This window comes from Chlorocebus sabaeus, chromosome 23 (genome assembly GCF_047675955.1).
Source record: "Chlorocebus sabaeus isolate Y175 chromosome 23, mChlSab1.0.hap1, whole genome shotgun sequence".
Lineage (NCBI taxonomy): Eukaryota > Metazoa > Chordata > Mammalia > Primates > Cercopithecidae > Chlorocebus > Chlorocebus sabaeus.
Genome location: NC_132926.1, coordinates 66113983 through 66128132, shown reverse-complemented (window position 1 = coordinate 66128132; position 14150 = coordinate 66113983). Strand labels below are relative to the sequence as shown.

At 38.7% G+C, this 14150-nt stretch overlaps 1 protein-coding gene across 2 annotated transcripts in view; it reads left to right on the top strand.

Moving 5' to 3' along the window:
• The first annotated feature begins 55 nt into the window (after window positions 1–55).
• The window catches only part of AP3S1 (adaptor related protein complex 3 subunit sigma 1), a 70511-nt gene continuing 56416 nt past the window's right edge, over window positions 56–14150 (top strand). The window contains exon 1 of one of the 2 annotated variants that reach the window (XM_008014190.3): window positions 56–267. In XM_008014190.3, coding sequence (XP_008012381.1) covers window positions 199–267 — 69 coding nt within the window. In that variant the 5' untranslated portion in view covers window positions 56–198. The remainder of the gene's footprint in view (window positions 268–14150) is intronic. The other variant, XM_008014191.3, reaches the window with a different exon arrangement.

The window sequence follows — 14150 nt, the reverse complement described above, 5'->3', positions numbered from 1 at the left end:
AGAAATGTTTCCGCTTTCCTCAGTGCCTGCCCCGCCCAGGCCCCGCCTCTCGGGCCCCGCCCGGCGACACGGGAGCGCGCGCGGGCGCGTACGGGAGGGGGCGGGTGGGGAAGGATCGCCGGCGAGATTACGAGGCGAGGCTCGTGCGCCCGCCCCCGCCCTGGCCCCCAGTGCCCACCCGGTCGGCCCGGCACAGCCATGATCAAGGCGATCCTAATCTTCAACAACCACGGGAAGCCGCGGCTCTCCAAGTTCTACCAACCCTACGTGAGTATCCAGCTGCTGCTGATCCGGGCGAGGGGGAGTCGTTGGCGACGGGCAGCGCCCAGCGCGGCTTCCTCAGAGCGACCCCCTCCGGCGCGCTGCGGCCCTTCTCCCGTCCTGGCCGCCTGGCTCTCGCCGGCTGTCAGCCTCCCGGTGGGTGTGGACGGGGTGCCCACCTCCCTGCCGCGCGGTCAGCCACCGACGTGGCTTTGCCCGGGCGGTTCCTCCGCCCGTCTGTGGGCTGCGTGCCTTCCCGGCTGCGCGGGCGAGGCCCTGGAGACTTCCCGGTGCCCGGCCCTCGCCGATCGGGCAGCGGCAGCCCACCCGCGCCCCGGAGCCCTGCGCCCCGGCCCCAAGAGCTAATCCCGCGCGGCTGCCTTGTGTCGCCCGCGGCTGCAGTTAGCCCGGGAGGAGGAAGACCGGGCGGAACTCGTTCTTCTCGCCCCCCTCCCCCGACTCCCAGCCTTTCCAAGTGGACTTCTTTCTGTTCTTTGGACAGATGGGCTACTGGTTTTCACTGTAATCCTCTCATAGGGCAGGAACTTTGGCTTCCTGCGTTTGATAACTGCACGCTCTGTACAGTCTCTCTCCTGTATGTTTCGATACGTGACCGACTGCCCAGTGTGACTTTCAGGTGTCTCCTTATTAAAGAGGAAGATACGTGAGGACCTAATGTTTTTATCAGGCCTTTTAGCAGCTGGCTGCAAATTATTTACCCTCGAAGTAACCCGCGACGTTTGTAGTTGAGTGATTGGAGCTGTGGTTCTATACCTAAAAGTTATGATTTCAGCTTCTGGTTTGGCATTTTTCCACATATGGGAATTTGCCATCATTTATAGTTTTTTTCTATTTATGAAGAATAGTAGCATTTGTAGAACTTCTCTTTTAGATGTGTGAATACTGTTTAGTATGGACAAGTGCAGGAGGCATTAAGGTAGTAGAGATAAGTGATTTATTGATGGTCGAGGAAGGGTTTTATAGAGGTATGTGCTTATCTGAGCGCAAAATTCACTAGCTGAAACACATAAAATTGGGTTCCCAGTGGTAGGATTAATGTGAGGTGTAACTGTTGTGTGGTATTGTGGCACTTTGCTTATAGCCAGAAATGAGCTTTCAATTCAATTTTGAAATTGTGCCAAGGCTAACACTTTTATGCAGATAAGTCCCAGATGGAAATCAATCTTGCCGTTACAAAGTAAATGTTAAAATGTCAGTTTGCCTAAAATGATAATGCAGTCTGTGGAGGTGTTAGTTAAAGTGAGAAATCTTGAGCTTATTCTTCATTTTTTTTCAGTTGTTTTGCTTTTGCTAGCTATAAAGAATATTTTCTGCTACTCCTGTGTGGTTTTAATTTAGTATAACTTAAATACTGATGGTCTGTTTAAAAATTCTACATCATTCTGTAATCCAGCTTAAATTCTAGTTGATCCTCCCGAGTGAAAAAAATGCCATTAACTTTACCTGTTCGTTAAAATATAGTACCGGCCTTTACTGAAGGAATCTTTTTCATAACCATTTTGCCAGTGTCATCCATTTGCAGTATAAAAAAGGTATGTTGCAATAGTAAAACAATTCAAAAAATTACTTTTCCATATCTAAACTTAAGCAATATTCAAAACAGTGGGTTTTCTGGCTAATCCATATAATCAGTGTATACTATTCGTGTAGTGTAGAATGTAACTATCTACTGAAAAATGCATTTAATTTAGAAACTCAGGAATCTGCCTTTCCCTTGTCCAAAAGTGGGAACAGAAGTGTTGTTTACCATCACTCACTAGGTAGCAGTGACGGTTAATGTGGGAAGAGGCAGTTCTGGCAACAGTGGCAGCTCTGGTGGCATTTTTGGCCGTTGTATGAGTGACCGTGCCACTGAGGGCAGAGAGCTAGAAGATATATAAAGAAGAATCTGGTGGTCACTGGCCATGTATAAGTGGAGTATGAGAAGTTGTTTCTGTGTATGAGGTTTCTATAAGTTGGGTTTTGCCGAGTGTGTGTTTTTTGTCTTTCGGGAATAATTTAAGATTATTTACATATTTGCTTCCTCCACTAGACCATAAACTTTTTGAGGGCAGTTATTTTTTTTCATTCATTCATTCCATCAGTTTGTCGACGGATATTTAATTCATGCCTACCATATGCAGAAACAGTTTTAAAATCTGAAGATGAACAGATAACTTTTGCCCTTGCTTGAGAAACATAGATAGAGCTATTAAGGAGTAGGCTATATTATAGCATGCCAGATTAAGTGCTGTGGAAAAAAAATAAAGCACGGAAGAGTCTTAGAGACTGAGAGGATGACAGTTTAAAATAGGATAGTCTGGTAAATTCTCACTGAGAAGGTGGCATTTGAGCAAAGACTTAAAGGAGGTAAGAAAGGCAGCCTTGCAGATATCTGGGGGAAGAGCATCCCAGGTAGAAGGAGCAGCAAATGCAAAAACCCTGAAGAGAGTGCCTGTTGGAAGAACCGCAGGAACTTCTACATAGCAGGAGCAGACTGTGTAAGGGAACATGAGTTGAAAGTGTCTGTGTAGGGCGTCATTCTATTCTTGCTGCCTGGAATGTCCTTCCTTTCCGTTGCCACGTGTACAAATTCAACCCCTTGTTCTAGGCCCAGCACAAACGTCACCTAAACAGTCTGTGAAGCCTTTGATCTTGCTCAAAGGCTCCTCTTGGGTTTTAGGATTTTATTTTTTATCTTTGTTATGGCACAGTATTCTTGTTCACAGCCTGTAATTCCTCGTGGCAGCCATCCTATAGAATACTTGAAGGAACGTATGAGATTTTAGAGATATTTGTGTCATTCTTAGCAGTCAACACTGAGGCTTGAACATAGAAAACTAACTCTTTGCTGAATGCATTTATTTAGAATCTCCTAGCTTGGGATAGAGTTTGGATTAGAATTGACTTCCTGAGTTTCCGTCTGTCTTTTAAAATGTAGTCCTTCACTAACTAGAGGTTTTACGAATTTCTGCCTTTAGCATAAAAGTAGTGATGGAATACCTGTTACTCAGCTGTTTCTGTTTTAAGAGGTCTCTAAGAAGTATATGTCCAATATGAATACAAATTATGAGTTTAATTTATTGAACAATATCTAGGGATGTGACTGAGCTAACGATTCCATATGCTGGCAGGATGCTGAGGTTTGAGTCCACACAGTAATGGTTTAACACTAAGTAATTTGAAAAATGTTTAACCCTTTGCCAACAAGTTTATGCTACTGCATTGCATTTTCATTCCTCATTTATCTCCCTCATAATATAACAACTTATATATTCATCTGCCCTTTAACAGTGCACATTTCCATTTGATACTGTAATGGATTGTTAGATTTGATTGTGGCTCCAAGCTGTTATATGTGAGAAATATGAAGTCACACACCTGTTTTGCTAAACGGAAGTTTTGGTTCATTCTGCTAGAGTTATACATTACGAATTCAAGTGTGGGCTGGGTGCCTTGGCTCATGCCTGTAATCTCAACACTTTGGAAGGCTGAGGCAGGCGGATCACCTGAGGTCAGGAGTTCGAGACCAGTCTGGCCAACATGGTGAAACCCCGTCTCTACTAAAAATACAAAAATTAGCCAGGCATGGTAGCGCACGCCTATAATTGCAGCTACTCAGGAGGCTGAGGTAGGAGAATTGCTTGAACCTGGGGAGGTAGAGGCTACAGTGAGCTGAGATCGTGCCATTGCATTCCAGCCTGGGTGACAGAACGAGACTCCGTCTCAAAACAAACAAACAAACAAACAAAAACTCCAGTCCGTACTCAGAATGCCTCCCTTTTTGTTTTTGCCTTCTATATCCTTGGTCTATGACTGCACAAATTCAAATATTTTTCTTCGTTTGTCTTTTTAAGTTGATGCGTAGCTTCAGCGACTGGGCAACAGTAACCTTTAGTCTTTTAATACTTGCCTAACAGTATTTGTGCGTTACTGTAAATAACTAATGAGACTTATATCTTACAAACCAAATATATTTTTACATAGCTATCAAACAAAAAAATCTCTTGGGTTATGATTCCATAGTGTATCCTCTGGTGAATTACTTTAAAAAAATTTTTTTTATAGAGAAAAGGTCTCACTTTGCTTAGGCGGGTCTTAACCTCCTGGCCTCAAGCAGTCCTCCAACTTTGGCCTCTCCAAGTGCTGGGATAAAGATCTGAGCCACTATACCTGGCCTGTGAATTACTTTTATAAAGTGGAAATGTCTTTCTTTTGTGTGGATTATCTTAGTTGTTTCTGCAGATATAAAATACCGTGTGTATATATGCATGTGTGCGTACACACCACACATATATGAAGTACAAGCCGGAAAATTTTCAAGTTAACGTATATGAGTTGCCTCAATTTTTTAATAAACTATATTTAATTAAACTGTTAATCAAATGCAAGCCTTAGGAGAAACTCCAAGATTCTTCTTTCCCATTTTTCTTTTAAAATTTTAACATAAAAATACAAAGTATTGAAAGTATGGATAACTTATTTTTTCTTTTAAAAATATCCCTTAAAAAGATCCATCCATGTTCACTGATGTCTTTTTTTAGTGACTATTAAGACATTGTAGCAGATGGGATAATTAAACTTAAGTCTGTGATCAAGATAGAATTATCAACACTGCTGAGTATGAGGGTATTAACACGTATTAACACATGGCATTTCAGCTTTTTGTTAAGAAGAAAATTCCATACGATTTGGTTTCCTTCCATATTAGTTATAATGCATTTGTCTGCATAAATTGGGTTTTATGTAGCCTGACTCAAATGTTTAGAAAGAACTATGTTAGGTACATTATAGGAAGTGCAGAGTAGTAGACGGATTCCAAAATTAAATGATTCAACAAATCGATGACTTTATTGTAGATCCAGTTTCTTTTTCTTTCTCTGCTTTGCTCATCACAAAATTACTATTTCCAAAGGCTGCTTTTCTCCTTGAAATTGGTGGTAATCAGTTCAATTCAGAAAGAGACAACTATCTGTTTCTGCAGTCCTGGACTGTGTCTTTTTCTTCATTCTGCTTAGACCCACCCAAGACCAATAATATTAATAGCTTACCCTAATCAAGATCTAACCTTGGATTGGAGCTGAAGATGAGAGTGCAAACGGGAATGAAATGGATATTCTGTTGGAAAGATTAAAGAAAGGAATGGATGGTGGGTAGGCAAACAAGGGTCTGCTATTTCCTCTTCTAAACTTTTAAAAAAATATTTATTTTTATGGCCGGGCACGGTGGCTCATGCCTGTAATCCCAGCATGTTGGGAGGCCTAGGTGGGAGGATCATTTGAGCTCTGGAGTTCAAGACCAGCCTGGGCAACGTGGCAAAACCCTGTCTCTATACAAAAAATACAAAAATTAGCGAGTCATGTTAGCACACACCTATAGTCCTAGCTACTTAGGTGACTGAGATGGGAGGATCGCTTGAGCTCCAGAGGTCGAGGCTGCAGTGAGCTGAGATTGCACCATTGCACTCCAGCCTGGGTGCCAGAGGAGACTCAGTCTCAAAAAATTTAAAAAAAAAAAAAAAATTTATTAAGGTACAGATGACAAAAAAATTACACATATTTACAGTGTACATGCCATTTTCGTATATGTATATATTGTGAAATGGGTAAATCAAGCTAATTAATATATCTGTCACCACTGTTCCCTCTTTATTAGCTTTTAATATATATTAGTTTTCTGTAATTTTAGATTGCTTCTGAGGTTGTTAATATCAGGAATGGTTCCTTGTAATATGCAATACTGAACATGTGTCACAGTAGGTCTTAATTTCAGGTTTTCCTTGTATCAAAGTGTCCTCGAAAAACCCCAGTGCTGATACGGTCACAGTTTTTATATGAAGTATGCTGGAAAACTTGCTTTTTAAAAATTAAGGTTAAACCTTTTGAATATTTAATTGTAAAGGAGGAAATAAAGTGTTCAAAGTTAAAATGATTTTTGGTTTTGAGGTAACTGTTATAAACAGTACAATATTATAGGTCATTTCATGGCTTTTCTAAAAGAAGGCCTTACATAACGTACCTATATTATATTCTTTAACAAAGTTGTTTTCAATTTTAAGTAAGTTTCTTTTTTGTGACTATGTGGAAAATTAAGTATTAAGGCCACTAAGGTCATTCTTGATTTTACCACACACGGTAATTATTAACACTTAGTGTATTTCCCCCAGTCTTTATTTTTCCTTTCAGAATATCCCAGTGAATAGGATATACCTTTTAGACATTAATAACACAAATAAATGCTTTGAAGCTGATGGTGGATTTATTAAACATTGTGGCTTTAAGGTAACTTGAGTATGTTAATGTTCAGCCACTCTATTGTTAAAATTTTAAAAACATAATATATGTTAATAGCACATTAATAATTTGCATGTTTTAAGAAATGTGTGTGTATCTTTTGTCTAAAATTAAACTTACCTATGTAACCTGAGGTTATCAGTGTCCTTGTCTTTTTCATTCTAAAGGGAAATCTTCGCAAATTTTTGTTTGAAAGTCAAGAGTTCATTCTTGCCTTTAGCACTTAGAGTCTTCTTTGTACCTGGGGATTATGGATTTTGTCACTGCTGTTTATAATTCAAGGGAGTTCTGAGCTGTTACCATCTAGAGGGCCCAGTCCCCTTCCAACTTCTTGTTATATAAAACTCTCACATTAGGCCTACTAAACACATTCTTTCTTCACCCATCCCGCCTTTTCAGCTTTCCTCTCATCAAATCCTTTGAACTACAATATAGTTAGAATTCTTTGCTGAAGAATCAGGCAACTCTTAGAAGGATACTGAGGTGAAAAAAGAACAATTCTAGCTACCAACTGTTTTCTTAAGACTCCAAGTGGAGGAAGCACCTGCAGAGTTAGGCCTCTGACTAGGCATTCTAGAGATAGGCCTGTGGGAAGAGGAGTGAGGTTTCTGGATGCTTTCTGATCTGTCTCTCCATTACACTCTTCTCTTGTCCTGTCCATATTCTTTCAAGTATTTATTTGTTGCTTGTATGGCCCTATTGTAAGCACTAGTAATACAGTGATGAGTAAGACAGATGTCACCCTTGCCCTATGAGTTTACATTCTGGTGATAGGAGATAGGCAATAAATTATTTAAGATTGTAATTAGTCTGAAGAAAAACGAAACAGTATAAGGGAATAAAGCTTGATGGAGGAGAGCCTGTATTAGATAGGGTCATCGGGAATACCTCTTTGACGATCTGACATTTGAGAGGAAAACTGAATGAGATAAGAAAGGGAGAATTATGAGAACAGCAAAGAAAAGAATGTTTCAGGCAGAAAGAGGTGCAGTGTCCCTCAAATGGGACCACACTTAATGTGTTCAGGAATAGCAAGAAGGTAAGCTGAGAAATCACAGGGAAGAGAGGCAGGAGATGAAGCTAAAGAGAATGTTGGGGACAGATCATGCCTGTATGCCACACCATGCCCCTTCTTGACATCATTCAGTTTGATGACATCATGCCCAGCATGTTCTCCACAAGAGGAGATACTCCTCTTCAAATCATACTTATATTTTGCCATTTGAACTGTGCCTCTGCAGAAGGGGCCGTGAGGCTCTCCTCTGATTAGTTACTTTCTTCTCTACCCAGTTATTGTTAGGCTCTGGAAAGATGGGGTTGCTAGGCCAGTGAATAAAGATAAAAGTCAGTGCATCAAAACCAGGCATGGTGTGTGCCTATAGTCCCAGCTACTTGGGAGGCTAAGGTGGGAAGATTGCCTGAGCCCAGGAGTTGAGGCCATGCTAGGCAACCATAGCAGGACCCCGTCTCCTGAAAAAAAAAAAAAAAAAAAAAAACCAAAAAGCAAAAGAAACAAAAAACATGAGTGCTCCAGTTCTGTACAGCCTCTCTATCAATGAGACCTGTGATCAAGCTTTCCTAAGTCACCTGTAAAGTAACACAACTCAAGAAGAAAATGATTTTTTTTCTTAACTTATTGTCTTCATTATATGTGAATAGAGTTTATGTGAAGCCCCCGGACCCAGCTCTATTGTGCCAAAAAGCATTTACATTTTTCCACTCTTGCAATCCTGATATAATTACAAGTATCACTTACTGTCAGTCACAGTTCTCTTTGTTACTCAGGAGGAAAGGACTATCTTTTAATATTCCAGACTCACTGAATTGTTTCAATTACCTTGTACTTACTGAGGAAGAGTACCAGTTGATTCTACCGCATAACATATCCTGCTATTTCCTGTCATTAATATATCTTAGTGTGATATGAAAGGGTTATAAAATAAACCTTATTGTAGTAAAAATATATAACATAAAATTTATCATTTTAACTGTTCCAAGTGTACAGTTTTGTGGCATGAAGTATATTCACATTGTTGTGTCACCATCACCACCATCCATCTGTAGAACTTAATCTTTCCCAGCAGAAACTCCTTACACATTAAACACTAACTTCCTATTATCCCCTTCTCCTAGTACCTGGCAAACACCGTTCTACTTTGTGTCTCTATGAATTTGACTGCTCTAAGAACCTCATGTAGGAGGCATCATGGAATTTTTGTCTTTTTGAAACTGGCTTTTCTTTCAATATGTCTTCGAAGTTCACTCATGTTGTATAGCATGTATCAAAACTTCCTTAATTGTTAAGATGGAGTAATATTTCATTGTATGTGTGTACATACCATTGACCTAAAAGGAAGAGGCTCAAGCACAAAATAGTATTCAAAGAGTTTACTTGAGCCAAAATGAGAACAGTTGCCTGGGAGAGTCAGGCATTAAATAAAGGGGACATGGGGTGGGATGATACTAAATTGTCTGTCAAGAATTCTCACTAGTTTATAGATAAAACGTTGGTTAATGATTGACATTGTTGAGATACAGGGAGTTGGTTATAATGTGTGGTGTAGCATTATTAGGTTATTTTCTAGTTACTTGTGGCAGTTTAAAGCAGTTTCAATAGATAAGTATTTACCATAGCTCAAAGGAGGGAAGTAGGATGTGATTGCTGTCACATTTGAAAGCCTTTCTGGGCCAGATCATTTAAAAGGACTTGCATTCCTCAGATAAAAGTTTCTTTCTCAATACTGTATTTTGTTTATCCGTTTGTCAGTGGAAACTTAGGTTGCTTCATCCTTTGGCTATTCTGAATAATGCTGCTGTGAACGTAGATGTACAGATATCAGTTTGAGTTCCTGCTTTTACTTTTTATAGGTACATACCTAGAAGTGGAATTGTTAGATTATATGGTAATTTTATGCTTCGCTTTTTTCTGGGGAAGTGTCACATCATTTTCCACAACGGCTGTACCGTTTTCCATTCCCACCAGCAATGCACAAAGGCTTTAGTTTCTCTACATCCACGTTACTTTTTGTTTTTTGAAAATAGCCATCCTAATGTTTATTAAGTGATATCTCATTGTGGTTTTGATTTGCATTTCTTTAGTGACTAGTGCTGTTGCGGATCCTTTCATGTGTTTATTGGCCATTTGTGTATCTTTGGAAAAATATCTATTTGAGTCTTTCGCCCATTTTAATATTCAGTTGTTTGCTTTTATTGTTTAGTTGTAGGAGTTTTAAAAATATATTCTAGATATCAGTCTCCTATTGTATATATGATTTGCAAATATTTTCTCTAATTCTGTGGTTGCCTTTTTACTCTGTTGATAGTGTCCTTTGATACAACTTTTTAATGAGATTTAACTTACATGTTTTGTTGTTGTTGTTGTTGTTGCTGGTGCTTGCTTTTGGTATCGTACCCAGAAAATAATTTTTTAATTACTATATAATAGTACATTGTATAGTATACTATAACCAATGTGGACTTCAATTTTGAGTAAGATTTTTTGATGAGATTAAATAAGAGAACGGTTGCAGAACCTGACATATAAAGACTTAGTAATTGTGTAAATAGTGATGATTACTTTTATTACTGCTTGTTACTTCCTACTTCTAATTGGAAGATCATGTAGTTAGTCATAGCACCATAGTACACACCAGAGATTGTTCTCAAATACTGTTTGTGTTTTCTCAGAATGAATTATCTCTTTTATTTTTATTTTTTCCAAAAACCCCAGTGTTTAAATTATATGGGTCCTGTTTTGGTAAAAGGCAAAAGGTTTATAAGATCTGAAGAGAAACCAGAGTATGTGGGCTCTGTTTTAGAATGAACTTGCTGCTTATTATAAAATGCGAAGTCCCAAACACTCTTCCACAGAAAAGTTCTGTAAGAAGACTTTTATAGGAGAAAGTATGGCTATAAAAGTTTCCCCAGCTTTTTTTCTTTTTCTCTGAGAATTAGCCAACCTTTTTAAAAAACATCTCAGTGGCTTCTAGAATTATATCGTGGTGTGCAACCATCACCACAATCTAAGTTTAGAACATTTTTATCAAACTAAATGAAATTTAGTACCTATTAGCAGTCACTCTTCAATCCCCACAACCACTAATCTGTTTTGTTTTCATACATTTTTCTATTCTGAACATTTTATATAAATGGAATCATGAAGTATTACAGCCTTGTAATTGGCTTCTTTTACTTAACATGATGCTTTCAGGGTTCGCCTATGTTGTAGCATATATTAATATTTCATTACTTTTTATAGCCAAATAATACTTTAGTATGGAGAGATGTATATACACTGCATCTTGTTTGTTCATTTATCAATTGGTGGACATTTGGGTTGTTTCCACTTTTTGGTTACTATGAGTAATGATGCTATGAACATTCATGTAGGAATTTTTGTGTGACCATATGTTCTCATTTCTCTTGGGTATGTAATTGGGAGTAAAATTGCCAAATCATATGGTAAGAATATGTTTAATTATTTGGAAAAATGCCAGACTATATTCTAAAGTGACTGTACCATTGTGCCTTCCCACCAACAATGTCTGAGGGCTCCAGTTTCTTCATGTCCTAACCAACTATTGTTATTGTCAGTCATTTTTATTCTAGCTGTCCTGATGGGTATCAAGTAGTATCTCATTGTGATTTTCACTTACATTTTCCTGATGACAGATGATGTTGAACATCTCTTCATGTGATTATCGTCCATTTACATATCTCTTTGAAAGAAATATATATTCAAATCCTTTGCCTGTTTTTAAGTTGAGTTGTCATTTTATTATTGACTTGTAGGAGTTCTTAATATACTCTACGTGCAAATCCTTTATCAGGTATATGTTGTGCACGTATCTCCTCTCATTCCATAGGTTGTCTTTTTACTTTCTTGCTACTGTCACTTACAGCACAGTGGTTTTGAATTTTGATATCATCTAGTTTATCTCTTTTTTCTTCACTTGAGCTTTTGGTATCCTCTCTCAAAAATCTTTGCCTACTCCAAGGTCAAAATCTTGTAACCATTTTTCCTTTCAAGAGTTTAGTAGCCTTAATTCTTATACCTAGGTCAGTGGTTCATTTCAGGTTAGTTTTGTGTATGGTATGAGGTGGGGATCCAGTTTCATTCTTTTACATGTGGATATTTAGTTGTTCCAGCACTGTTTGTTGATTATTCTTTCCCTGTTGAATTGTCTTGGTACTTTACCCCAAGTTTTCCTCCCAAATTTTATCTTGTTCTTGGAGTTCTTAGACCTTCCAGCTGCCACCATGGTTGACCCTCTAAATATTTCAAACTCGGTCTGTCACCTTCTCAGCTTTTTGTTATTTCAGTAATAGAGTGTTTGCCCCTGAAACTGGGAAACATTTTAATATGTTTTGTGCTTCTATAACAGAATACTTGAGACTGGATAATTTATAGTGAACAGAAATGTATTTGGTTCACGGTTCTGGAGGCTGGGAAGTCCAAGGTCAGGGAGCCACATGTGGTGAGGGCCTTCCTGCTGCATCATAACATGGTGGAAGGCATCACATGGTATGCACATGTGGGCAAATGTGGGAGCAAACTCGCTTTGATAACAAACCCACTACTGTAATAATGACCTTCATTCATTCATGAGAGCAGAGCCCTCATGACCTTATCACCTTTTAAAGGTCTTACCTTTTAACACTGTTGCCTTGGAGATTAAATTTCCAACACATGAACTTTGGGGGATACATTCAAACCAAAGCGGAATGGTTGATGGTGATTTAGGGGGTTAATTATACCTGCCATTTATTTAGTACTTTTTTGTGTGTGCTAAGCATTTTTTATATGAGAAAGAGAAAATATGAGAGAATTCTTCTCTGAAGAAATTTAATGAGATATCTTGGAGAGTTCTAATTAAGTTACTATTGTAGGTGCCCTAGTCTCTTCTTGTTTGGAATTTAAGAATCCTGCCATCCTGATTGCTGGTTCTTTGCACACTCTGGCTGAAGTTAGGCCTGCCCATGTATACAGAGTCTCCAGCCAGACTTCTCACTTAGGAGAGGCATTGGCAGAAAACACACTAACTGAATTTTCTTTGCTAGGGTCTTCTCTTTTTCATGATTCCTAAATGTTTGGAGTGCTCTGAGGCTTTGTCCTCAGACATCTCTTTTTTTTAAGTGCAACATAAACTTATTATTCTTCATATAATTTCTTGATTCTGTGATTTTGTCCACATTTTTACTTCTGCCCTTCATGTAACTTCATACTCCCCATTCTCTATATTTTTGAATTCTACCTATTCTTTAAGGCCCTTCCTCAGTATCTGTCACTTTTCTTTGAAGATGACAATATTGCTGCTCAAAATCATTGTTCCTCTTGACTTCTTACAGTATGTTATTTGTGCTACTATTATGTCAGAAATTGCCCTGTACCTTTTATTATGAAGAGTTACTTTCTCTCTCTATATATATAGATGTGTGTGTGTATTTTTTTTTTTTTTTTTTTTTGAGACGGAGCTTCACTCTGTAACCCAGGCTGGAGCGCAGTGGTGCAATCTCAGCTCACTGCAACCTCCACCTCCCAGGTTCAAGCGATTCTCCTGCCTCAGTCTCCCGAGTAGCTGGGACTACAGGCATACACCACCACGCCTGGCCACTTTTTTTGTATTTTTAGTAGAGATGGGGTTTCACCATGTTGATCAGGGCAGTCTTGAACTCCTGACCTCAAATGATCTTCTTGCCTTGGCCTCCCAAAGTACAGGGATTACAGGTGTGAGCCAGTCCTATTTTAATATTTTTATTCAACCAGGACCTCACAGCCACCTAGGCTGGAGTCCAGTGGTATGATCACAGCTCACTTGCAGCCTTGATCTTCCTGGGCTCAGGCGATCCTCCCACTTCACCCACCTGAGTAACTGGGACTACAGGCATGCATCACCATGCCCAGCTAATTTTTGTATTTTTTTGTAGAGATGGAGTTTCACCATGTTGCCCAGGCTTGTCTGGAACTCCTGGCCTCAAGTGATCCTCCCACCTTGGCCTCCCAACGTGCTGGGATTATAGGCGTGAGCCGCTGCGCCTAGTTGATTATGAGGAATTCTGTTTCTTTTTTTGAAATATAAAAAAGGCAAAATACAAAACTATAAGTTCAAAATAATGATATCTTATGTTTTACTTCTTGTATTAGATCATACGCTGTTTGTCTTTGATCTTGGTAATCTTCTATATTTTAACATCTGCCAGAGTGAACGAATGCATTTTAAGAAAACACTTTCCTAAATTTTTAAAAGCATGATGAGGATAATGATATATTGATATGATTAGAGGGAAGTTTTAAAGTTGCCTTTGTGATATATGCGTAAGGACAGGAGGGAAACATAGGAAAAGAGAAAACATTATTAGTGGGTTTCTGATTTTGTAAAGTTTATTTTTGTTTTTCATTAATGCATTAAATATTAAAATAATAAAAGTTTTTGCCTTTTTGTAACTGTAGTCGTCTTTAGACTGATGTAATCTAGGAGTTGTGACCAACTGAAATATAGCTCTTTTGACTTCTGTTGTGAAACTATACTGTTAGGAAATCTAATCAGCCTGAAGTAAGTTCTAGGCTCCTTAATGAAAGCTGTTAAGTTAAATAAG